This window comes from Megalops cyprinoides, chromosome 10, assembly GCF_013368585.1.
Source record: "Megalops cyprinoides isolate fMegCyp1 chromosome 10, fMegCyp1.pri, whole genome shotgun sequence".
NCBI lineage: Eukaryota > Metazoa > Chordata > Actinopteri > Elopiformes > Megalopidae > Megalops > Megalops cyprinoides.
Genome location: NC_050592.1, coordinates 18,156,098 through 18,181,977, shown reverse-complemented (window position 1 = coordinate 18,181,977; position 25,880 = coordinate 18,156,098). Strand labels below are relative to the sequence as shown.

General features: G+C 38.7%; 3 protein-coding genes across 4 annotated transcripts in view; 2 read left to right on the top strand and 1 right to left on the bottom strand.

The window, feature by feature from the left end:
* zgc:158766 (uncharacterized protein LOC100009641 homolog) overlaps nt 1-9,374 on the top strand; it is a 32,583-nt gene extending 23,209 nt beyond the window's left edge. Inside the window, exons 14-24 of one of the 2 annotated variants that reach the window (XM_036539313.1) lie at nt 193-1,076; nt 1,640-1,889; nt 2,352-2,441; nt 2,731-2,955; nt 3,975-4,145; nt 4,631-4,808; nt 5,543-5,659; nt 6,447-6,707; nt 7,422-7,654; nt 7,980-8,042; nt 8,949-9,374. In XM_036539313.1, the coding sequence (XP_036395206.1) occupies nt 193-1,076; nt 1,640-1,889; nt 2,352-2,441; nt 2,731-2,955; nt 3,975-4,145; nt 4,631-4,808; nt 5,543-5,659; nt 6,447-6,707; nt 7,422-7,654; nt 7,980-8,024 (2,454 nt within the window). In that variant the 3' untranslated portion in view covers nt 8,025-8,042; nt 8,949-9,374. The remainder of the gene's footprint in view (nt 1-192; nt 1,077-1,639; nt 1,890-2,351; nt 2,442-2,730; nt 2,956-3,974; nt 4,146-4,630; nt 4,809-5,542; nt 5,660-6,446; nt 6,708-7,421; nt 7,655-7,979; nt 8,043-8,948) is intronic. The other variant, XM_036539314.1, reaches the window with a different exon arrangement.
* Nucleotides 9,375-11,426: 2,052 nt separating this feature from the next.
* On the bottom strand, nt 11,427-15,152 carry si:ch211-269k10.4 (uncharacterized protein LOC100150242 homolog). Its single transcript, XM_036537853.1, has 5 exons — nt 14,945-15,152; nt 13,712-13,825; nt 12,629-12,685; nt 12,135-12,242; nt 11,427-11,600 (listed from the first exon to the last, which is right to left on the bottom strand). The coding sequence occupies exons 1-5, from the start codon at nt 15,095-15,097 to the stop codon at nt 11,496-11,498; spliced, it is 537 nt and encodes a 178-aa protein (XP_036393746.1). The 5' UTR covers nt 15,098-15,152; the 3' UTR covers nt 11,427-11,495.
* Nucleotides 15,153-17,563: 2,411 nt separating this feature from the next.
* On the top strand, nt 17,564-22,326 carry LOC118784005. Its single transcript, XM_036537970.1, has 7 exons — nt 17,564-17,626; nt 19,600-19,755; nt 20,219-20,317; nt 20,605-20,661; nt 20,921-21,002; nt 21,726-21,841; nt 22,165-22,326. The coding sequence occupies exons 2-7, from the start codon at nt 19,603-19,605 to the stop codon at nt 22,192-22,194; spliced, it is 537 nt and encodes a 178-aa protein (XP_036393863.1). The 5' UTR covers nt 17,564-17,626; nt 19,600-19,602; the 3' UTR covers nt 22,195-22,326.
* The last annotated feature ends 3,554 nt before the right edge of the window (nt 22,327-25,880 follow it).

Genomic DNA, 25,880 nt, shown 5'->3' with positions numbered 1-25,880 from the left:
AATTTTTAAGATGCTCATCGTTGCTGAGACCATAATTTAGTGAAGTTAAAATATTGGGAAAACAAGGGGAAAGTTAAACATACACCTAACTGATTCGTTATTTTGACAAGGTAATGTACCAGATAGGGTAATTATGATTGCTATAGATTGGTCCCAGTTGTTGGGTAACCGGATTGGCTGTGCCCTTCCTAGGCCGACCAGTGGGCAGAGCACTGTCAGGACTACCTACGGCAGCTGAATCTGGAGAGCGATGGGGGCATCGGCCTCCCCCCTGCGGTGCTGCAGGTCCTGCAGGACTACCAGGGAGAGGCCGCCAAGTTCTCCCCGGAGAACTTCCACACACTCAACGAGATGGTGCTGAACCTGGGCAGCTCCCGCGAGCTGGAGCAGTGGAACGCCCTGTGGCATCGGTGCCAGCAGGCCCGCGGGCAGCTGGAGGAGGCCCTTTGTAGGGCCAAGACAGCACCGCCGTCACCCACAGACTTCAAAACCCCAGAACCACCCGCGAACGAGCAAGGACAGACCGTGGTGCAACCAGCCAGAGAGGGCTTTGTGTCACCCGCTGGACTGGACACCAGGGCAGCACCTGCCTTTGAGTACGAGGACGTTAAACCACACTCGGCTGGTCCTTTCTCCAAGGGCCATCCGTCCTTCCCCTCCTCCTCTTCTCTCTTCCCCTTTCCCCCGGAGGGTGACAAACTGAGCCATTCCCCCTCTCTGTACGACGACACGGACAGCGACTGCACCATCGACTCCTCTGCCTCCTGCCAGTCGGAGCCGGTCTACTCCCCGGCCACGCGGCACCGCAAGCAGCCGCTGAAGAAGATCATGAAGAAGACCATGAGCTATGACCTGTCCACGCGCGACACCGCTCACACGCACGCCCACGAAGTCAGCCTCCACGGGTACACAGGGGTCTACATTAAGGGCCTGGAGGTGGCCAATAATGTCTCTGTAGAGAAGAAGCTTCAGCGGCCGGACGTGAAGAGCCCCGCCCTGGGCCGGAGCCGCAGCATGTCTTCGCCTCCCAGAATGCACTGCAGGCACTCAGAGGGCGACTCCAAAAAGCAGAGCAGGTAAGAGTGCAATGGGCTGGGAGCCATTTGTAGCGATGAAATGGATACATTATTATTTATTTTAGAGTTAATTTACAATGCAATGGACTTATTAGGGACTAATTAGGAAGTTCCTCAGACCTCAATAAAGGGTTAGTGTTTATGTATTAGATTACAGTTTTCTTGAAATGAACGTTGACTGATATTGGTACAAGTGAGTAATCAGAGATACACCGGGAAGGTACAGCAGGGATGTTGAGACACCATTCCCCAGTAATGACTCACTAAGCCTTTAGTTAGTGATAAAAAAGTTAAAACAAGAGACACATGTGAACATATGATAATAATATCCCAATAAGCTATAATGCTTGCGCACAACTAAATTAAAGACAAGCTGTTATGCATAACATTTCCTGAATTACTTTGATGTGGTGTAGTTGTTCACATAAATGCATATACAATACCTCTCAGTGTGATGCCATAAGAAAGGTTAACTCTCAGTTTTTGAGGGAAGCTTCTTGCCCCCCTTCCTCCTCATGTATTTTCTGGCGTCTGATATCGTATCCTTTCTGGCATCTTGGTAGTAAAGTTAAGCACATCATGGAGGAAATGATCGCCACCGAGAGGGAGTATGTGCGGTCGCTCGGCTACATCATTGAGAACTACTTCCCCGAGATGGAGCGTTTGGACCTGCCCCAGGACCTGCGTGGGAAACGCAGCATCATCTTCGGGAATGTGGAAAAGCTCTATGACTTCCACAGCCACTACTTCCTGAAGGAGCTTGAGAGCTCCGCCCACTCACCCCTGTCAATCAGCAGCTGTTTCCTGCGACACGTATGTCCCATGTTTATGTGTTTTGAACCAGCAGCTGTGAGCTGGCGCAGTTTCTTGTGCCACTTAGTGTCCCCAAATAACCCATTCTACGGCACCAGTGGTGTTTCTGTTGGAGAATAAAACTCAAGTGTTTGGTTGGAAGTACCAGGCCCAGGATATTTACTTTCTGAGGGCCATTTATATTTAATTTAAAGTCTGTGTCTTTGAGTTGTCCCACTAAACACTGGAGTCTGTTTTATGGAAATACTTTATGATAATTTCCGGAAAACAATAAATTAATTTCAAGCTCCAGTTATCTAAGATGGAACCACCAATAATTGGTCAAAGCTCTATATGTCCATTAATAGTTTTTTTCAGACATATATGACCTGTAAACCTCTCTCATTTGGTCACAGGTTATTGCCACAGTAACTGCTGTAAGTTGTTAGCAGCTAACTGAGTGTTTGTTGTTCTTGCATGCAGGAGGACCAGTTTGGGATGTACGCTCTTTACAGCAAAAATAAGCCACAATCTGATGCCCTGTTGGCCAGCCATGGTAACGGCTTCTTTAAGGTCAGTCCAGTGTGAACCTTTGTTCAAAGTAGTGACAACTAGTTCCATCACCAGTGTCCAATTTCACCGAACTGTTTCTATCTATTCACACATTGTTGTTTGTGTGCTGGGTAGTTGCCCACAACGTACATGCTCTTTCGTTATACAAGTATGCAGTCTCATTATTACTATAAAGGTAATGGCAAGACTCTAGTTAGGAGTCAAACTCACAACCCTCAGATCGAGAGTTCAGCTCTCTATTCCATATGTTGAAAATTTGACCTATCTCCTCCTGCTCCTCCACCTCCAGAACAAGCAGGTGGAGCTGGGAGACAAGATGGACTTGGCCTCTTACCTGCTGAAGCCCATCCAGCGCATGAGCAAGTACGCCCTGCTGCTGAAGGACCTCATCAAAGAGTGCGGCCATTCGCACGAGCAGGAGCTCAGCGACCTCCGCACCGCAGAGGAGATGGTCAAGTTCCAGCTGCGCCATGGCAACGACCTGCTGGCCATGGACGCCATCCGAGGCTGTGATGTGAGCAAGGGGGTGGTGCTGAGGGGGTGGGCCAGTGGGCAGGGAGCAGGGCTGTGGAGGCTGGGCAGTGAACACTGTATGAGACCTGTGTGAGGTTCAAGCTCAGTAAGGGCACTTAGGGCTGTTCTTTGTAAAAAAAATATGCTTAACTTTTACCTAATAACATTTGCAGTTGTAGCTTGAAAATATATGTTCTGGAATGAGACAAAATGTCTCAGAGTGAACCCAAGGCAATTTTTTTGTTTGATGCGTCAACTGTGTGGAGCATAGAACGGTCCTCATAAGGCAGGTTTGTTAGTGCTTGGTATGTCCTTTCTCCTAGGTGCCTTTAGAGGTTCAGTGCAATGTTTAACAATAGAAACAGGACTATAGAAGAGTTACCTAAACATTGGTAAAGATGTGACATGACACTTTTTTAACAAACAGCTAAGTAATAGACTATCATTTCTGTCTTTTGTTTCAAACCATGGCTACTCAACCCTGGTCCTGGTCACTTGCAGTTTGAACAGCCAGGCAATTAAACTACTTACCAAACTGGATTGATTATTCTGTCCCTGGACTCATTATTTGTGCTCGTAATATGATCGATGATGTCTGTATCAGTTAACCGCTGCTATGGTATGAGTGTGCCATATCACATACGCACCTACGTTTAAATGGACAGAGACTACTTGCCAGTCTTCAGATTCTGTAGCATATGTCAACATTTACATGCAGGTTGGTATGGATGGAAAAGCAGAAGGAAAGTTGGATTCAAAAGGTGTTTTTCCATTCTGGGCTCTGCATACTGTGCAGGAAGTGCCTCTCATGTTTGTGTTTGACTCCTTCACTGATATTTTCCCTGAGTGAGCCATTTATCTTTTTGATCATGGGCTGGGCCTTAGAGCTGGGGGTGTGCAGATACATAAGCTTTTATGTGAAATGGAAGTGTTATTACGTTACATTTTTTAGTAGATTAGAACTGACAGCTGTACGTGTTTATATGTGCCTGAAACCAAAGGTTTCCTCTCTGTCTGCAGGTGAACCTGAAGGAGCAGGGCCAACTCAGGTGTCAGGACGAGTTCATTGTCTGGTGTGGCCGCAGGAAGTACCTCCGCCATGTCTTTCTGTTTGAGGACCTCATTCTCTTCAGCAAGACTAAAAAGATTGACGGAGGATATGACATCTACATCTACAAGCAGTCCTACAAGGTAAAGAGTGCTTGCAGGAAACGGGCAAAGGGGCAAAGTCAGTGTAATGCCCCCACGTGTTGACGTGATCATTCTGACTGGACACTCCCTAAGGTTATCGTCAGCCTTGGCTCTCTGCTGCAATATACTTTCCTGTGTTACACACTGTTTTACGCTTTATTTGTACACCTTCCTCCCAGCCTCCACCTGCTTAACACTAGTGTCTGTCAGAGAGATTGTAACCTCTCTGTGCCATGCTTTCACTTAGATGGGTGGATATCTTTCATTTCCAATTTTCCAATCAAAAGACATTTTTCTGCCTGTTGTAAAAATGACTGGACAGCTCAGTGGTCACATATTACAGCTGAAGCCCTTTTACTGTATCTTTCACATACTGTTCATTCTGACACACACTCTTGTTTCTGACACATGCTCTTGATTCTGAAACAAACCCTTGATTCATTAAAAATCATAACTCGCATTTACGTTTTTTCCTTCCACCCCAGACGGCTGAGATTGGGATGACGGAGAACGTTGGTGACAGTGGGCTGCGGTTTGAGATCTGGTTCCGCCGCAGGAAGTCCCAGGACACTTTCATTCTGCAGGCCAGCTCAGGGGAGGTGAAGGCAGCCTGGACCACCATTATCGGCAAGATTCTATGGAGACAGGCCCTGAGGAACCGAGGTGAGAAACCACTGACCACAGCTGTTCCAGACCCCACAATTCATTTATCAGATTCATTTCCTATCAGGCCATGTATGTGTTGGTTTCCTTCCATTCTGTAGACTTACATAGCTAAACATTCATTTTATTTGAGCATTAAACTAAAGAATCACTTAATGTAATGCACATATAATAGTGAATAGGTCTAAATATGTATAGCCAATTAAATCTAGCTCACCAACACCCCTTCCAGCAGCAAGTAGTCTCCCCAGGTTTGGAGGTTTAGATACTTGAAACATGTTCTCAGACCTGAGGTTGAGTCTGGATAGTTCTAAAGCCTGAAGAGTTTCAAATTCAACTTGTTGTGGGCCATGCCTAAACCTAGAGAATTAGTGATACAGAAAACTATCATAGACATGTCTCTGGGCTTCAGAACCCTCCAAATTCCACCGCCCCAGTACAGTGATAGGGAATTATGCTATTAGATGAGAAGATGAGATAAACCAAGGTTCTGCCTAAATGGTCATTTAAGGTTCCAAGGCATTGCCAAGAGTTGGGGTTCCCTGGTGTCCTGGCCAAATTCACAGTCTGTCAATCTGGCCACTTTGATATTTAAATATATTTAAATCCCTCCCTCTCGATGAGGGTGTCTGGCTGTTGTGGTGGAGATGAATGGCTTCCCATCTCTGTGATCAATAAAATCACTATATAAATTTAATACATTGTTATTGTTATTTATTCTTGCTCATCTGCAGAGCTTCGCATGCAGGAGATGGTTTCCATGGGGATCGGCAACAAACCCTTCATGGACATTAAGCCCAGCGAGGCGGCCATCAGCGACCGCGCCATTGATTACATCATGAAGGGGTCAGGTAAGCTGTCCCTGTCAGCAAGGGTGTGGCTCCTTTTCAGTCTTCTCCCGCTGCCTGTTTTCACTTTGCCTTGATTGTGCTGGGTGTTTCGCCGTTTGCAGTTTACAAAGGGAGTGGTAATCCTGATTGAAGCCCCCGTTGAGTGTAGCCCTCATACCCACACATGTCTGTCCTCACTCTCGGGATGGAGGCACATTGTCAAGGTTGAAGCAGCTCTGGGGAATGCTTTGTATTTCAGGACAGTTTTTCTTTGTTCCTTCCTATTAAACACTTACTGAAGTGTGTTTTTTTTCTTCAGAAATATGTGGGCACTTCCTGAGTCACATAAAACCAGACTGTCTGGAGACTTTTTCTGCCCTCATATTATATGGGGGTTGCAGGGGAGGATGTGGATACATTTGCTTGTATATAGGAGTTGGGGGGGGAGGGGTGTCTGGGCTTGTCCTGATGTTGTCACAGGTGTTCCATGCAGATGCAAAATATCTGAAGTTTTTGATGTTTAGGCCTTAAAAGTAAACAGTGGCACACAGATTTGGGCACACACTGCCAAGTGTTGGTGGTTAGCTAGATGGCACACCTGACTGAAGTTCCTTTTTACAAGGAAAAAAACCTTTAGATCTGCTCCATGGAAACCCCCAGATCATATCAGAGCAGCACCTGCATACCCCTAATGGTTACCTGCGGGAATCGCCGCAGAATTGCTTTGGGGATTCTCGCATTGTTTTCACTCCTTGCCTTGTTCCTTCAGGATGTTAACAACATGTCTTGTCCCCTTGCCCAATGATAGAGTCCAGAACCCGGGCGTCCATCGCGGTGTCTTCCTTCGATCACTCCACCCCCTTCAAGAGACCCCACTCCACCATCTCCAACAGCAGCACCTCCTCATCCAGCAGCCAGTCGTCCTCCTCCCTCCTGGGTTCCCTCAACCTGCACCTGTACCCCTCCCCTGCCCACCCTCTCCCTGGCTGCCCCCCCTTCGGCCACTGGCCCTACGACTGCATCGAGGAGGACGAGCTGGAGCAGGACACCAGCAGCCAGCCATCCATGAGTGAGTAAGCGCCCCTGAGCAGCCGCGCTCCTGTACCCGTCCGGCCCGGTTTGGCCGGTGCATGTGCTCACCTGAAATATGCCTGTCTGGGATCCCCCAGGGAAGCATCATCATAGCCAGGGTTTGATACAGAACTGGCAACAGAATGTTAAAACGAACCAGAAAACACACTTTGTTTGGAAACAAAACAAATTTAATTAGCATTCACGATTATATCAGCCCTTTGTATCTGGGTCGATTTCTTCCTGTTCTCACTGTCTCACTTGAAGATAATTTAATTAGGTGAAAAGCAGTCCTATGTCTAAAGAAGGTATTTTTCTTTGTAGGACTATAATCACTGATACATGAGAACTGTGTTTAGTCAAAGCAGCAGCTAATTCAGATCTTTTTGAATGAGCTACTGTCTCTCTGCTTCTATCCCTTTAACTAACAGTTTTTAAATGAGCTATTTTAGATTGTGTGATTCAAAGAGAAGGGATAGCACATGGTATGAAAATACATAAAAATTCCCCCTCAATATTGAATTTTCACATTATTTGCCAGGAGTATACTAAGGAAGAGCATTTAACAATAACACACCAGCTTGAGTTATGCTTCTAGTTGAGTGAAACTTTTCCTGTCTGTATGGAACTAAATTGGGAAAAGAATTCAGAATTCCTGACTCATTCAGGTCACATTCCCTGTGGGTTTATTATCTCTTGTGTTGCTTTGCAGTTACTGAGAGCTCAGAGACATCCTCACAGTGCACCTCAAGCGACAGTGTGACAGGCCTGAACGGCCTCACCCTTCCAGGCCAAGGCAACATCGCCATGGAGACCTACTCCAGTGATGCCACCTCCTTCCTGTGTGCATCTTCCTCCTCCTCCTCCCCACCGCAGGTCTCCTCATCGGCCCATTTCCAAAAGGAGCAGGACCTCCAGCAGCAGAGCAATAAGTTCATCACGGCAGTAAGTGTCTGAGCGTTGCTGCTCACATGCTGTCACAGCGCCACCTAGGGGTGACCCTGTAGCTTCTGCACTATATAAGGAAAAGTTGTGTCCTCAGGTATGGAAGAACGAAGGATTGCAGATCCTCATTGGACAGGTCAACAAGGCTGTCTTCGGTTGTTGGTTATCATTTATGAAAGTTACCCACATTCAGCAGGGGGTCACAATCCTCAAGCTCAGGCTTGACTCAGCCCCTCCATCCCAGTCTCTGTTAACCCAACAGCGCAATGAAGAATGACACTGGCTGTCTTTCTCTTATCACATTTTGTTGTTTTGTTTTTGCCAGAGCAAGACATCTCATATAACATTAGGCCTCTCAACAGTGGTCTGACTGAAAGGGTTTAGCTCAGTAAGTAATTTGGTCTCATTGGAGTTCATTTCTGCTTTGTTCTGTTCAGAGCCTCATTCATTAACACATTATTATAATGTACTTATAAAGATGGTTACTCCATTTATCCATACTAATACATGTGATTTTTTTTTTTGCATTGGTGATTTTTGTTTGTCTGGGTTGCATGGGAGTGCTCTCTTGGGGTTAAAGGGTTGAAAAGGTGTGACCAGTGACTTGCTTTGTCCTCGTGTTTCCCTTGTTACTCCCACATTTTCACTAAATGGTAACACGTTCATCTGTGGTGAGCTGTGGAACCTTGGCCAAAAAAATCTTTCTGTCTACTGATGTAAGTGCTTTCTTCTGTGGGATGGTGTAAATGTATATATTTATGTGAAGCATGTATGAATTAAATTATTGCATGCAGTTTATAGTGACTTAAAACTTAATTCTTACATGCAATTACATGTGAGTTTGCTCACAACTATAATATGTATTTCATATACCAAAGAGTGTGAGTATCAATCATCAGTTTACCTTTTGTAATGTAAAACCCATACATACATTTTTCTGGAAACTGGCATGTTTGAGGAATTGTGCTGTAATGTATTTAATGTACACAGCTGCCATTATTATGATCATTTCTAAATCATTGTTTTTGGCACTTGACAATCAGTTAAATTTTATGAATACTAACATTTCCCTAGTAAATGGTTCTATATTTGATGAACTGGAAGTGAAAATGGCAATGGATCCACTGGATTATGGTTGCTATTTTAGAAAGAACCCGCCATCAGCACTGGCCCAATTGTTTGTAGTTAAGAGCAACTTTAATGTTATGTTAGTGGAGAAAAGCAGGTCTGCCTCTGTGTTAGAACTCCTGTGTGTGTGTGTGTAAATCAGTTTGAATCCTTCTTTTTTCCCTAGCTGTGATTCTACTTGGACAAGACCACACTCAGAGCAATATTGGACTCTCAGAACCACCAGAGCCCCTAAACTGGACTTCTGAATTTAGCAGAGGAGATGTCACATGGGTCTGATTGGTTTACACCAAACTGCTGAAGAGCACTAAAAAGTGACACTATCATATCTGGGACTGATAACCCGTCATCAGAAATACATTTTTGGAATTTTATAATTATGTATTGTAAATTAAAATGATAACTTCTATGCAGTACTAAAAAAGCGACATGCTGGTACGTAATGAAATGTATATGGGTTTAGTTAATTAGATCTGCATCACTGTTTATATTGTAGATGAGTTTTTTATTGCTGTTTTTTCTTTTAAAAGGAAAACCCAAACAACAAATTACAATTAGTACAGAGCAATGACACCTTTGTATTATGTTTAGCCGACAGCCTTACAGTTTTATTATAAAATGCAAGCATCTTTCTTTGTCTGTAATTTTTTTTATTGTTAACATTAGTAAGTGAATTGCTTGTCTGTACAGATTGTAAAACATAATTAAAAGAAAACATTAACACTGCTTCTGTTTGTGACAAATTCATTGACAAAAATGAACATCTGTAAGTATGTATGCAAGTAACATGGTATTCATATGATGATTTAACCTGAGAAATGGCTTATATTATCTTATTTACTCAGTTATGGACCCATCCTGGTTAAGGCAGTTTACATTTAATTTATTAGCCATGTATACAACTGGATATTTAAGATATTCACGATAAGTACTTCTTCAAAGACTTGTAACTTTTTTTTTCAAATGAAGTCTCTATCTATGCTACACTGCCCTGTACATGCACGACAAAAATTTATTACTAAAATGTTTCTTCGTGCGGGCTGTCATGGGTCGTAGCAGCAGTTGATTTGATTTGATGCTGATTTTATGGTCACTGTGACTTGTTCCACTTGAGTTAAGTTCAACTGTGTTTTTCTGAAAGTATCCCTTTAATTAACTGAAAGATTTTAGTCATCCTCTATTACCAGATGAGGCAGCATCAGTGTGGGCAGAGGGGGAAATGTATTCAATAAATTGCAGGTAGAAGTGGTGGCCATTGTCAAAATTCTCACAATATTTCTTGAGGAGTAGCAGTAATAGGTTACCCTACCAGGTTGCTTGAATGTCACATCAATGATATGTGAATGTAAGTATGTTATCTGAGGGGCAATATCATGAACCATGTCATTGCTCTATACAGAGGTACAGAGGCCTCTGACCTACAACCCAGTAGAGAAGGAAAGAGTGAAGTCAAGGCTCTGCTGAGCAGCTGCAGCCACAGCTGCACGTACATGTCACCAAAGCGGGTGGTTGTCCTTAAACTGCAGTCACAAAAACCTCAATCACATTCTTAGCAAGTGGTTTCTATATGAGATGGTTCTCCCTCGTTCGACAGCGTGAAAACTGTAGGCCATGACTGCAGAGCATTAAGGCCTATCCAGATATAGACAGAATATATAAAGTCACTATCATTTTAATTATGATTATTATTGTAACAATGCTCATCCTGATGAAACCTGTAAAAATATGTTTGCAATAAAGTGATATTTAATAAATGGAATAATGACAGATGTAAGGCCAGAAAGATTCAGAAGAAAATATTCAATAAGTTTGTTGTGAGGGTCACACTCAGATTTTGAATATATTTTTACTATATTAAGAAATAAACTGAAGCCTTCATTTTTCCATTATTACTAACAACTTGCATCAGGAGCATTCTGCTTAGACGTTAAACACCTGTAATACACCTGTGCAACTGGCTAGTTTGCCTTGGATTGTGTTGTAAGACTGGGCCAAATCATCGTCTTGTATGACGATATTGCCAGTTTCAGTAGGCAAAGTTGTCATGGTGTTAAGATAATCTAGCTGTCAAGTTCAATGACATTCCCTTTGATTGGCTGCATGTGGGACATGTACTCATGTATATGTTGGCATCTGAATTTATTTGGTAAATATCTAGTTGTATTAATGGATAATTTGTAAAATTGCCAAATACAACAACTCAGTTGTGAGCTCCTACTGCTGTGCACCCACACAATTAAACAAAGTAAAGTTTTTCTGTGGATTCCCAGGATGTATTATTAAATTTTAAATGATGTCAAATTTAATTAACCAGGCAAGAAAACATGATCTTATTTCCAGTTTTCATGTCACCTGCAAACTGTCAAAAGCCTCAAAAGCAGATATTGAGTAAGCATAAAATATACTATAAAAGATATGCTTTGTTAACTAAATTCTACATTTTATATATTAGCTTTACATTTTAAGAGCGTAACGTGAGAGACATTGCTCTCTCTTTTATATCTGTATGCATCTGTAGACTCAAACATTGATGAGAAGCACAGCTCAAGTCTCAAACTCATTCCAAGTTAAAAAAAAAGCAAAAATATCTGACATTTATAAGACATTTGCACTGAAGTGGATAAAGAATAAAGAAATTGTGCCGTTAAAATTTAACAGGATTTCCTGTTCTTCTGGGATGAAGTCGTCACAGCTTTGTGCCAGGGCAATGCAGTCAGGCTGTTTTATTTGTACTGCGCAATTCTCTGCGCATCCAGAACAGAAGAACTGCAGTGATGCACATCTCCAGCACTGTTACACACATGACGAGCACCTTTACCTGTCCAACACAAGCATTCATAGAGGTCATCTAATGGTTTTACACCATATTACTTAAAACTTAATTAATGTGTGAGCAATTTAATTTACTGGAACTGTAAAGAGTTTGTGAAAATGTTTTTTTACAGCAAAACTGTTAAGCAGATTATTCTTCAAATAAAAGGTCAAATTTTTAGCACTGTTAGCTACAGAGTACTGAATATATGCATTATTACTGTATATATATATATGTATGCCTGCCCATGGTTTTCCTTCATTCTTTCAGACTGGCACATGCTGGAAATTGAGGACACCTATTCAAGCAGGTGAGTATAAACACTGAAAATCTGTAAATCCATTTAGGTTATTTATTGGGCAACACTAAGAATATTGTAGTGTTTGTGAGGGGCTAAACGTGTGCAGTCGCAGTGTTTAGCCAATAGATGACACTGTTCGCTAAATCTGATGAGTACTTAAAAAAAGACAATAGCGATCTTATTTGCTGCAACAAAACATTTTCTGAGATGCAGGCGAATAATTTTTCTTAAAATCTCACCTTAATGTGGGGACTCGCATTAGGAGTCGCTAAAGCTAAGTCGATGGTCAAGAGCACCACTCCAACCCCTGCAACGCACAAACATCCGATGTTTACTGCGACGCAGATCTGCAAGTGAACAGTTCATAGGAGATGTTAAGAACACAAAGGCAACCGATATTTACACTGAAAATGGCCTATTTAGACTTTTCAGTCTGTTTCAATCTATTCAGACTGAAGAGGATTTTGGCCCCAGAACTCCAAACGTTTTTTACTCAAGGCGCTCATTAGCAGCAGTCAAAACCTTTCTACGGAAACTTCATTGTGTCCCAAGTAACACCATTATTAAGAAGAATAGGCTAATATTACAGTGACAACAAGATGGAATTTCAACCAATTCAACAACAAGATGATATTGTGTGTATCAATAGTATTTTTAAGTGCACACATGATGTAACTGTACATCAATAACTAATACATAACTAAATAATAATTTGATATTTAGATTTACTCACAGGCAAGAGTCTGGTAAATTTATGCAGCATGGCAGACAACATTCCAGAGATGAAAAACTGGGGGAAGAACATAGAACATAGACTTTTGTCTTATCAAAACATTTCCTTTCCTACATTCACGCTGTAGGGTGTGTACCCATGTCTGAGACTGACCTATCAATCACTTCATTTAGGCTTGAGTGGAATTTGAAGAATTATGGTAATTATGTTCAGTGAAGTAGGGTATTAAGCTATAGGTTTATTGGATTCACATAAGAAGAGTCTTAAGAGAATCACTTTTCTTCTTTTCTTTTTATTTTCTGTCAAAATTAATATTTCCTGTGATCAACAAATCAGTTCTCAATCATTTATAAATTGAGAACCTGATTAGAATCTTGATTTTTCCCCTGACCTACAACAACAGTTGATCAATACTTAAACAGGGAAAGCTGAATATATAAAATAGCAATATCACAACACAATATCAATATTAAGATGAAATGTCCAGTATTTCATACTGCCCAAAACTGTCTGTCATTAGGGTTTCAAAACAATATAAAATTGAAATAATAACAGAACTCAAGCAAACCATCCACCACACAGATAAAGAGGAATACTGTACATACAGGAATCAACTCTTTGTGTCTTCTTGCAGGGGCACACACTGGTGTGTTAATATAATACTACACAACAGGAAATGTCACAAAATTAAGTTCCTCACAAAATAAAATACCTATGTAAGGACTTTAGAACAATTATAATAGAGTGAAAACCACATTCATAACATTGTATAAATAATCATATATTTCAAATACACATTTGCTTGAAGCCAGAATTCAGGCCAAATACAATGGATAGAATCTACACCTTAGGTCATTTTGTTTAGGCAATCGTTGGACACAAGGAGAAAAGCAGCCAGCCTGCTAGCCTCACTTGTCAGCTGCATGCCAGATCCTCCTCATTCACCCAGTCTGACATGCAGCTCATTAGCAAAGCTATCTTCCTGCTGGGTTATGAACACCATGTAATGTTCGCAAATGATGTAGGAATTTATAGGGCTACAAAGTGGGCTTTGGGGGTGAAATTCAGGTGGACGCAGCCTACCAGGAGCCCTGTGAGGATCGGTACTCTGAATATGATGGCCAGAGTCAGGGGCGATGTTGTTGCCAGGACCACTCCAAGCCCGAAAATTGTGATCCCAGACACCATCTGTACAACCTGAGGTGAAACAAATGACACTGTTAAAATGATTAGTTTGAGGTTAAAAAGATAAATGGTACATTAAATTAGGAGCACATTTTTTGTGCATGTTTTTTTCCATGATATTTATTGAATCGTATTAAATATATACTGCTATGTCATAATCTTGCTGGTTGTCGCCACAGTAACAGCTACTCTCTGCACCAGATTTGTGCAGAATTTGAGTTGTTTATTGAAAACTGTAAACTAATGGAAAACAAAAAAGCTATAATGCTGGTCAAACGTTACAATAATGTTTTTGTAATTCCCTAACTGAATGCTTAGTATGTAATTTTTCTTTTTTTTTCTACTTTTTTTGTTCAATTTTATTTTATTAATTTTCTTTTTTTCCCTTTTTTCCTTTCTCCTTATTGTACCTTTTTTACTTTGCTATCTGTACTGTAAAATCTTATGTTTGTATATTGGATCAAAATGTTATTGTTGAAGATAAAGCATTAAAAAAGTAACAGCTACTCTCTGTTATTTGATATGTGTACTTTTATATATATGAGGTTTTATATTTTTGCCTTTTTATGATGAGAATTTTATTCAAGGTTTTTAGGTAACAGTAAAGAAATGAAGGACAAGAGTTAACAATTAAAAAGGAAATAAAAAGAAAATGCATCACCTTAAAACAGTGTGAAATAAAAGAGTAAAAAAAAACCTAAACCCATGTCTGACAAAATTACCCAGTCATATGTCAATATATTACATTAGTATCTGCCTCATATATAACATGTGAATTTGAAATATCTATTTATTTTTTAACGTAACACCTATGTAAAGCACTTTGAGATATTCCCTTTAAATTAAAAAGGTGCTATATAAATAAAATGTGTAATTGTTATTATTGCTACCTACAATATATGACAGAAAATGCATTTAGGTGAAAATGCATTTAGGTGAAAAATGGAGAAAAATAAGCAGAATGTATTATACTGTACATTGAACTAAGTGTACCGTACCAAATTTACAAAGACAATGTCAGCTGATTGCTTCAGTACCTGGGTCAATGAGGGCCATTTTAATCTTTAAGTCCTGCACAGCTGAATATAAAATACCTAATAATAAAGGTAAGGGATGTTCTGCAGGCCTCACCCCGATAGCTGCAGGCTGTTTCTGCAGCAGATCATGCAGGGGCTGCATCTTGGCAGGGACCACATCGGTGGCACAGTACTGCTTAATCAAAGGTTTTCTCATCTCGTCCCGATCATCCTCTTGTTCTATGAGCTCTCTCATTACACAGGCCATCGTGACTGAAGTCCTCTCACTACGGTGGAGGCAGTGGGAGTGGAAGCTCCTTAGGTGTTATTTAATGAAGATTTTCACTCTAAAATACAATCAAATAAAGAGGTGAAAGGCCAAATTACTGGCTAAATCAAAGAGAGAGAAAATCAGACATGTGCAACAAATTAAACACAGTGATGATGATGATGAGCAGAAGAAGAACCATGTTGTGGATTTTTAAAAAAAAGTTTCACAGTCACAGTTTTCAAAGTAGGGAAAGGGAAAGGGAAAACCCCTCCTAGCAGCAAACATTAGGGTCATGTATTAGACAGTAGAAAGAAGGAGTTTTTTTAAAATCCATGTTATTGCTTCAAGATTGTTTCATTTAAATCTTAATGAAACAGTGTATGATTTTAAATTTTGCAGGCCATGTTCTTTGAATTATTCATTAGGAATGTTTGTGTTGCATGTCTACAGAGGGTTGTTGGGCATTTTTCAGGTTTAGGAAATAAGGTAACTCCCAATGAAAATTTATTCAACACCGAAACACTGCCTAATAAACAAATGCACATAAAATGCCCCTTCTGTTTTTGCTCTTTCTTCACCTTACCCTGCCCTGAATTTTATTTCCCTTTTTTGATGTCATGATCACACACACATTAGCATGCTTATTCTGTTATGGTTTTATTCTGTGGCAACTGGAAAAAAAAACCCTTAATAACAAAACTAATAAAATTCATGCATCATAAAATTGTTACATTGTATCTGCTTACTGCGGAGTCCATTAACCAGCGCAGCTTGCATGTTTGATATTTAACAGTTTATACATTTATGGAGCAGCATCAATCATTTACTGATGTGATTATATTAAGCACTTCATGGAAATTTAAGATATGGTTATTTGCTTTCTTAATTGTATGCAGGGTTTAGAAGGTTTGCACTGTATATGTTGTATGCAGGCTTGTGAAAAAAAAAATTAAATGTTGGTTCAAAAAGTAGACAACAATTTAAAACTCCATTTTGATCTCTTGGGCTTTAGCTTTCAATTCCAAATAAGCAATTGCACAAAACAAATATAAATGCAAACCGGAATAGTAGAATTTTGCTCATGATATTGTTTCCTTGGTCATTATCATAGAAATGTGTAACAGAACTCACCCAGTGTTCGGTCCTCCTAATAACCCAGTACCATTTCTCCCTTTACAGCACACATCACACATTAACAGTGATCTCTGTAAATCCCCCCTCTGCCTCCCCCTCCCCCTCCCCCTCCCTTCCCAGCACATAGCTGTCTTTTTAACCACATCCTCTATCAAAGAGGAGCATGGGGCTGTTCGTTATCTGTATACATGCGGCCCAGAGGGTGTGATAATGTCTCATAATTATGCAGCAATAATGATTTTGTTTTCATACAAGAAGCTTGACATCTTAAAATTATAGTCTTACTTTAGAGTGATAGCCTTTGATTACAGATTTATGGACTCTACTCTTTCATGCTGAGAAAAATCCATTCAGCTCATTTTTAAGTTTTACACTCCATCTGCATGGCTCTTCTTTCAAAACAAAGGTAAATGGAATCTTAATACTGATCATGTTTTTTTCACTCTGGGCCACATTCATGCTCTAACACTGTTGCAAGGATGGGTTTTGGTTGCAGCAGTGTGCTTGTGGCCCCTCGTTGTTGACTTCTTCAAAGCCGTATTTTCACCATTGTGTGATACTATTTTTTTTTTTTGGGTGAGGCATGAGGTGTGTGTGCTTTAAAAGCCACAGGGACATCTCACACCAATTTTTAAACCGTTATTGTGATTGCAGTCATTGGTTTTTCTGCATAACCCCCTTCACATACCATTGTAGCAGAGAGAGAAAAAAACACTTCTGTTCCAGGGGTTCAGTTCTCTCTTTGAGAAACTACAGCTTGATTACAACACATGTTCTTATATGTGAAACAGTAAACCTGTATTTACCATCCAAAATGACAACAGGAATTGATGCATTGATCAAGCATATCTTAATAGGAGCTTTGCAAATGCTCATAAGAGCACACATTTTATTAAATCAAGTAGGAATCAGAAATATATTGATCAAAATAAGTTGGTGGTGATGGTCACGATGACAAATAATATTAGTAGCAGTAGTAACCATATTCACCATTATCATAATTAAGATTATGGATATCACTGAAGAAGCTGGGCAGGTTAGCCTTGGCACTCATCAGGGCGTGCACTGGGTGAAGCACAGAAGCTTTGTGTCAGAGTGTTCGTCAGGCATCAGATGAATTAGAGAAGCATTAATTTTTAACTAGCGTATAATGAGAGGGAACAAGACAGCCATATTAAGCCAGAATATTTATGTTAACTTTCCATTATTTATTACAAGCAAGCAGACAGGATGAGCTTGGTTTCACACCCATGCAAAAGCGGAACTATGCATTTTATTCACACGCAGAAATTTCTCTGCATGAAGAACCTTCTATTTGGAGCCTGATATGCATGTGACTTCATTATCTGCAAGAGCCTGCTGTCTCCAAACACTCAATTCACCAATAACAAGGTCGGGATCTATATCTGCTCCACTCTGTAGGCCTGTTGTTACAGCAGTAAAATTAGTCTGATCATCCATATTTGTGTGACATTCAGTTTTGAACTTTAGTGGTGTAGCAACAAAACCCCAGAGAAAGTTTAGTTTTGCTGCCTCATGACAAGGGAAGAGTCAGAAATGTGTCAGAATTTTTGGCTTTATTTCTTTATTCTTTATTTTGGTGAACTATTATCATTCGCATTTTAACAAAGGCAAATCTTAAGATATCTGTGTTATCATAGGAGTTATGCATAAATAATTTAATTGATTTTTAACACATACATTTACATTCAGCATGAAAATGTCAATAGCTTGCTATTAATACATTAAAACCAGTTGCTTTTTGATTATTGATGTGCGTGTTTCTTTACAACCCAAGAAAACTTCTTGTGCAACCTTTAGTGTCTTTGTCAATAATTTCATTTACTTTGATAAATTCAGCATTTTTACACATATGGCTAATTGTTTTAAATAGTTACACTTTTCAAATCACCTGCAACCAGGTCTCTGTGTGTTTTTTTAAACCATGATTTTTTTTTCTGTTAAAGAAAGTGGACATTCTTGGCTCTTGAATGACAGATTTGGGTGGAGGCACTTGGGCACTCCAAGAAGTACCACAGTAATTTAAAATGAGTTTAAAAGTCCAAACTTTGTTCATTATCTATTGATTTAATTATTAGTGAAAGTGTGAGAGCTGAGGGCCAGGGTGAAAACAGGTCATTCAAGAATACTGTTGACACTTGTTGGTGCGGCATGAAGGTCTGTATGAGCTGCACATCTTTTGTAGCACGCTTGGGTACAGTGGCAGTGCAGTGCTTCATGTGGGTGTGGGCATGTGTGTGTTTGTGTGTGTGTGTGTGTGTGTGTGTGTGTGTGTGTGTGTGTGTGTGTGTTTGTGTGTGTGTGTGTGTGTGTGTGAGAGAGAGAGAGAGAGAGAGAGAGAGAGGGTGATGCAAACAATGCTGCAGTTGCAATCCCTGTAGGGTCCAGAAACTGCTGCAGGTAAGATGAGTTAGGCTAACGTTTTATTCACACCGGGATATAAAAGTATAATTACAATTAATCATTAATCTATAGGGAGAGAGATTTTACTATTATTACTTTATCATTTTTGTTCCTGTGCTCTGTCACTTGTGCATGAAAAGAGACTATGTTTGATGATGTTTGATTAGTTGTCATATTTAGGGCAAATATCCACCAAAAGCTAAAGACCTCCTAAAATATAAATCAATATGTAAGCTTCCTGACCTGACTGTCACAAAAAGTCAGACAAAATATTTTCATTGCATAATTTTCTATGGAAATATACAATTCCATTTTTGTGATCAAATTAAAATGATTCACTGTCATTAAAATGATTTCCTTTGGTAATGTAAATAATTTGATAGGCTGTATCAGTAGGTTACTAAGTTATAATGATTGAATTTTCTCTATTATTACAAAATATGCCATTTTACTGTTTACATTTTGAGTTATGATCTGTCAGTATCATCACACCTGAATAACGCTTATTTGATGTTTAATCTAATAGGAACAATTTTCAAAACTGAAATTCTTTGAAACTAATGAGATTAATTTTACAGCATGTAAGGTATTGCTATAAAATATTTTTCACAGATTTTCTCTTTGAAAGGATATTTTTTCAAATGGCACATTTTCAATACCTTACATATTTGCCCTATTAGCAGAATATTGGGAACTATACGTTTCTTAAATAAAAACAAGCTTCCTTGCCATTATTGAAACTTATTTATATGAGATTTTCTTAACTCATTAAAGCTATCACACATCAGGGTGAAAATGTTTCATATTAGGTAGATGGTGCAGATGTTTGCAGATTATTTCTGCTACTTGCTGAATATGCTGGGAACTTGAGTGTTATTATAGTAAACATTAATTGCATGAACTCAACTTTTTACCGGTGCTAACTGCTTATATTTTGGCAGATAATGGCCTACACATTCAAGTCAGATGATCATATGGTCATCACAATACCTCTTTCCAGCATTGGAAAAGAAGAGGAACTCCTGCCAGAGAACTTTAGCTGTGTATTCAAAGATGTGTACAAGGTTTTTCTCCAAGGACAACCGAAAGCCTTAGGGGTAGGTCTTAAATGTTTGTTCTACACATTGTAGTTTTCCAACATTACAGTGTTGGAAAAATCCACCGAAATCAACCTTCTGGATTTGCTGGGAGATGGGCTGGACTCTTTAGTTATATTCATGCCATTTATTATGAGGAATGAAAAATGTAATAGGCTGCTCTGTGAACAGACATATGATGAATCATTTCCATTAATTAGCATCATCATCATCATCATCATTCATCACTATATACTTATACTATACTCATTTATATACTTATAAATAATGTGTATTTTCACATGGAATGGCCTGGTTTTCTCATCTCATCTTTAAAGCAATCTATACATTGTTTGGTGATGAAAAGTTTAATAATGCATTACATGAACAAGATAATAATGACTCAGATCAGCTTGTAGACAAAATGCAGTAATTGTAGGTTTTACAAATGTACTTGATGTTATCCACCGTCTTTTATGTGTAGACCTCACAGCTAATCACTGGAGTGATGGTCATCTGTCTGGGGTTGCTGGTGACCCAGGAAGATATGTTTCATTTGGCATACACCTTGCCCAGTGTTCTGGTGAGACACCTCCTTGCATCTCAAAACAATATTAAACATGTCCATGTGTATTTTCACATGACATTCAGGTCACTGTATTTTGCAGGACTGTACAAGGCTTCTGCCTCCTTTTTCACAAGTACTTTGTGAATACACAGTGTATTTAAGTAGAGAACCATTCACAACACTTTCACATTAAAGTTTTTATACAGCAGACCTAAAAACTGACTAATCTGTGATCTAATCTGTGATGCACTTGAATTTATTTGGGACTTTGAATGTAATCTGATTATTATTTTTTTTTTAAGTTCATTGTTTCAGGGATGCTGTCATATGCTGCAGGACATTCTCCAGATATGTGTGTGGTATGATCACAGCTGGTCTCTTAAACTCTATAAGTGAAATATTTTTTGTTGCATAGTTATATTTGAGGTATATACTACTATTTACCTATGATGGTACAATACATTCTGTGGATACTGAATAATTATATTGAATGAAATTCATAATTCATAATGACCGTAGTGTTATACAGTATATAGAATAATGAAATAATGCAGAAATAAGACATGCCATATAGTCCGTGTTGCTTATTTCTCTTTCTCTGTCCCTTTCTCTTTCCAGACAAAACTGTCATTTTCGCTCAACATCATAAGTTTCTTCTGGGCCATTGTTGCTCTGGTGATGTGTTGCCTTCATATATTCGGTTCATACAATGTAAGTGACCCAAACCCCATCTGATTGAGTTGAGTACAATGTATAAATGCATATTATCTACATATATGTTTTTTTTTCTTGTTTTATATGAAATGTTAATATAGTATGTATTTACATGAAGGTAAAAAAAAATATTTTTTTATGAAATACAGACTTTTTGCCAAAGTGATTTACCTTCTTTCTGTCCATTAAAATGAAGAATGACACTCTGGAGCATAATTTTAAAAAGCAACATTAGAAACAAAATAAGTAAAAAATGTGTCCTGTAAAAAAAAGAACGTTCTGTAATCAAAGAGATTTCAGATTTTTTCTTGATCTTGTCCTTTTAATGTGACACACCATGGTTTAATATTACTTTTCTCTCTTTTTGAGCATTTAAAATTTTTAAATATATTTTATGTATCAGATTTGTGTATGTATTTTCATAAACATTGGTTTAAATGTTTGCGCTTTTTTAATGGCTGTCAGTATCTGAAAGACTTATATTACAATGGCTTGTTGCCAAAGGGTCATTTGTTGGAGAAACATACTGCATCTATTGATTTATGTATTGAGTATATTAATGAAATAAACAATAACCTTTAAATGATACACAATGGTGGAAAAATGATAATGACATCCCTGTTGATGAAGAAGTGCAATAAAGTCAGTCTGATGCTGCATTTATGATTGAGTATCTTTGATATTTGTTTTCAGATGGATTTGGGATCAGCACTGGTAGGGGTACAAGGGCTGACTGCCAGTCTTCTTGTCCTGGAGATGGGGGTTGCAGTGGTGTTAATTTACTGGGAGAGCAAAGCAGTGTGCAGGGAACACTTCAACATTCTGGTATGACAAGATACACTTCTTACTCAGGTCTCCCTTTGTATTAACTGCAATGTGCTATCCATAAACCTGAAAAACCAAGCTGAACACATGTGTAACTGAAACAGTGCAGCAATTGCAGAAATGGTTAAAATAAACACTCAACTGCAGCATACAAAAAAGCAAAAAAACTCACTCAAAGGTTTCTCAAAGTTCAGCACAAACCGCATCATGGTGAGACAGATTAAAGGCCTTGATTCTCTGAGATGCAGACAGGAGTCATACAATCATACATAAATCTCTTCCAGTTTTTCTGCTGTCCAAACATGTCTTTTCCTTTATTGCAGCCTGTGATCAACCTGAAGCTTGACATGTGAATGGGACCAGCTCAGAGGCTGCTAAAAACAACCATTCTCTTCTCGCCAGCGTGACAGAATTTTGATCACCCATTTTTTTTCTAAAGCAACTCCACTGATCCCTTTACATTGTGGATAAAACTTTTTTTGAACATGGACATAAATAACCTGCAAGCATCAGAGCATGTGCACATACTAGATTGCTTTTCTACACAAAATAGGGTTAGTGATAATAGTAACATTAAGAGTAATAGTAATAGTATCATTTTCTTTTTTTGTTGTGCACAGTGTTGTATCAAGTGCTGTAGAAATTGTAGTCATACTGCATGTGTATATATTATGCGATTATATTTTCATTGTTTAACGTCTACTTTTCTGATCACTGTAGAGTTTCATCATGCCCTACTGCCTTTAAGAAGTTAGTTTATCTTTTTAAACTGTAATCTGTACTACTATGTCTCCATGCTTGAAAGCAGTGCTCATCAGCTAAGACAAACAGAGCATATTCTTGATTTCATTGAATGTTTATAGAACAAGCAAACCTTTTAATAATAAAATTGGCATATATCAATGCTCAGTGTTCATGAATAGTAGAATTAGGAAAACGTGTACACCTGTGATACCAAAATGTTGGCAGGTATAAGCATTCTTAATATAATCATCATTTATGAATGAGCTCAAATACTGAAACAGCAGCAACTGGAAAGACAAGGATCCTTATACGAACACATTTTAGAAAATGAACTAAAATTATCTGTTTTGGGGACAGGTGAATGCTCTTTTTTCACAATCATGATGATGGTGGTGTTGATGATGATGATGATGAGACTTCTGCTTCTTCTATTTATTTTTTCTTCTTCTTCTTCTTCTCCTCCTCCCTCTTCTTCTTCTTCTTATTATTATTATTATCATAAAATGTCCTCATGCATTTTCCCTTATACTGTTGATTAACCGACCAAATGCAGAATCTTACAAAATTCAAAAATGTGTAACCTGTGACCACATTATAGAACAGTTTGATTTCTGAAAGAAATATTATGGTTGCTATACAGGTGGTGGAATGAGAAGATACAATAGGTAAGGTTTTAAAATAAGATCATTTCAATATTTGAATATACTTGTAGCTGTTTCTTCAAGATAATCAATATGAGTTCATTCACACTAACAAGTGTCAGGTGAAACACAAATTTAAATATAAACATACATAGACTTTTCACAAGCCATGCCTACATCTTACTACAATGTTCAGAGCCCAATTTAATATATCACAGAGGAAATTTAAAAAGATTAAAAAGATTAACCAAATTTAAGATAGATTACATTTTGTCATGACATTTTTGGTCTACAAACAAAAACTATAAGGAAGAATTTTAGCTGTCTTTGTGGCTAAACGTACTTCCCCCTGAAAGAAAAAAAAAGCTGTTCAGAATTTGGAACTGGTGATCATAGAGGGGGTGGTGCAACTTCCTGAATGCTGAGGTGCTTTCATACACTGACCACATGGTTATCTGCAAATGCTGTGAGAAAATAAATTTTAAAAAACTAGCCTTCAGTGCTGGGGTTGTGGTCTCTGGTTCTATAGCTCTGAAACTACAGTAAAAGATGAATGTTTTGTCTACTCGATGAGGTCCCACGCACTACCACTGAGGGGAAGTGTGATATTTTTGAAAATCATATTTGACTTCCTTTCTCTCACTCTACCTCTGTCCTAGAGAACTGCAACTTGTCATATTCAGTCCAGTGGTCTTTAGCCAGTATCTTTTGCCTCACTGAGAGTTGAGAAAGAAAATCATTATCTTTGTATACATGCTCAGGTAATCCTTCTAAATGGTGTCATCACTCTGCTGAACTGAACTGTAGTCACCATTCCACTACATAACTGCTATTGCTCATCCATTTTCCTTTCTTAAATCAGAAATTGTCCCCACATAGACATTAAATCTATATACAAGTCCACATACAACCATTAAGATATGGCTAAGACTGTGCCTGGTATTGAAAAAGAGAATCTCCTGTCTCATATTGTACACAATTTCCAATTCATGTTTTACAAAAGATGTACTTGAGCAGTTAGATATAAATAACATATAAACACATTCAGGTGTCATGTCCAACCATTTTATCACTGCAGCATCAGGGTAAAGAAGTACTTTTAGGTAATGTGGCCACCTGTGCAAATCTGAGATTTGGAAGTTCAAAATTTAAAATTTAATACTTGAAATTCATGAGTCATATATGAGGTACACTACAGTGAATGATTAATTCACACAATTTAGAACGTGACGAAAAATATTCAATTACGTATTTGGATTAATACTGTCATGAAATAAATAGATAAAGTCATGAGTTATGGCGATTTGACATAATCGTAGATCACTCACATTACTTTCACATCGCTGGTCGCAAAACTACAAGCTTGCATCTTCTGTCGTTGTCATTTGGGAAACCTCAGACTTAATCGACAAGAGACCCCAGTTTAATAGTTTGACAAGAGATCACAGTTAAAATAGTTATTGTAAACTCTTCACTCAAAATTTTTGAGCATTAATGCATAGGCTGAGACTCATAATAGCTATAAGTATAAAGTATAAGAAAATATTATTTAATCATTATGATCTGTATAAATGACAAACGAGCCTTCTCATTTTACCGACTGCAGCACAACTACGTTACCGATAACAACATGTGCAACATAATATTTCTCTAGTATTGCACGTGTACATCTTTTGCAGTGCAATTAATTTATGTAAACACTACATCTGTTTTTACAGTGTTAAAATATAGTGACATTATTTCTCTTTGTTATGTACAATATTTCACTGCACAGAAATCCCCTGTGGCAAAAAAAGAGTAGCGGTGTTCAGATGATTACCAAGAAACCAATTACAATAATAGGCTGGATGTATTGTTGCAATACTTCGTAGAACCGTCTAAATGGTGAGTCAGAGGCAAGTTTTGCAAAATGAACTAGTGTCTCCTGTAACAACTTTCCATGGTTGTTAAAGCACGCCCTCTGCTGGGAAGTCTCTATTCAAATTCTTGGGGAAATCTGTGCAAAGGTTGTTAATGTCTCAGGAGTAAAATACAAAGCTTCCTTGTGTTATGTTATGAAATGTTATGAAATGTGTTATGTTTTTATACTTACTCTCTTTTGCTTTATTTTTATTTTTCCCTCTCTTTTTTAATATGAAACCATTCCACTAAAACTAACTTGTCAGACTGTCTGTATGTACCATCCCACCGTGAATAAAAGATTTGTTAACAGATGAGATGAGTACTAATGACAACCATTCTTGTGTTTTCTCCAAATCATGACAGGAAAACCGTGATCAAATAAAACAGAAGATGGAGAGACATAAATAAAATAATCCTAAATACACATGCACTGCACAGGGTCTGGCTCACATTGGTAGTGACACTAAGAATTAACTAACACATACACTTTGGGGGTGGGAGAAAACCACCCGACTCATGTAACCTGGTTAAGGTGTTTCACAGTACTGGGAACACTTTTACTCTCTCAGCCATGAAGATCGATGGGGTATTTTCATGATCACCATGCCTGTCTGTCTGTATGTGTGTGCGTACTCCTGTACTCTTGTCAACATGATGACAGCATGAAGAAATTAGTCATGAGTTATCCGTCCAATGCCCTAGATGCACGAGAGATAAGTTCTCCCATGGATGACCTTGATGCAATTTTCAAG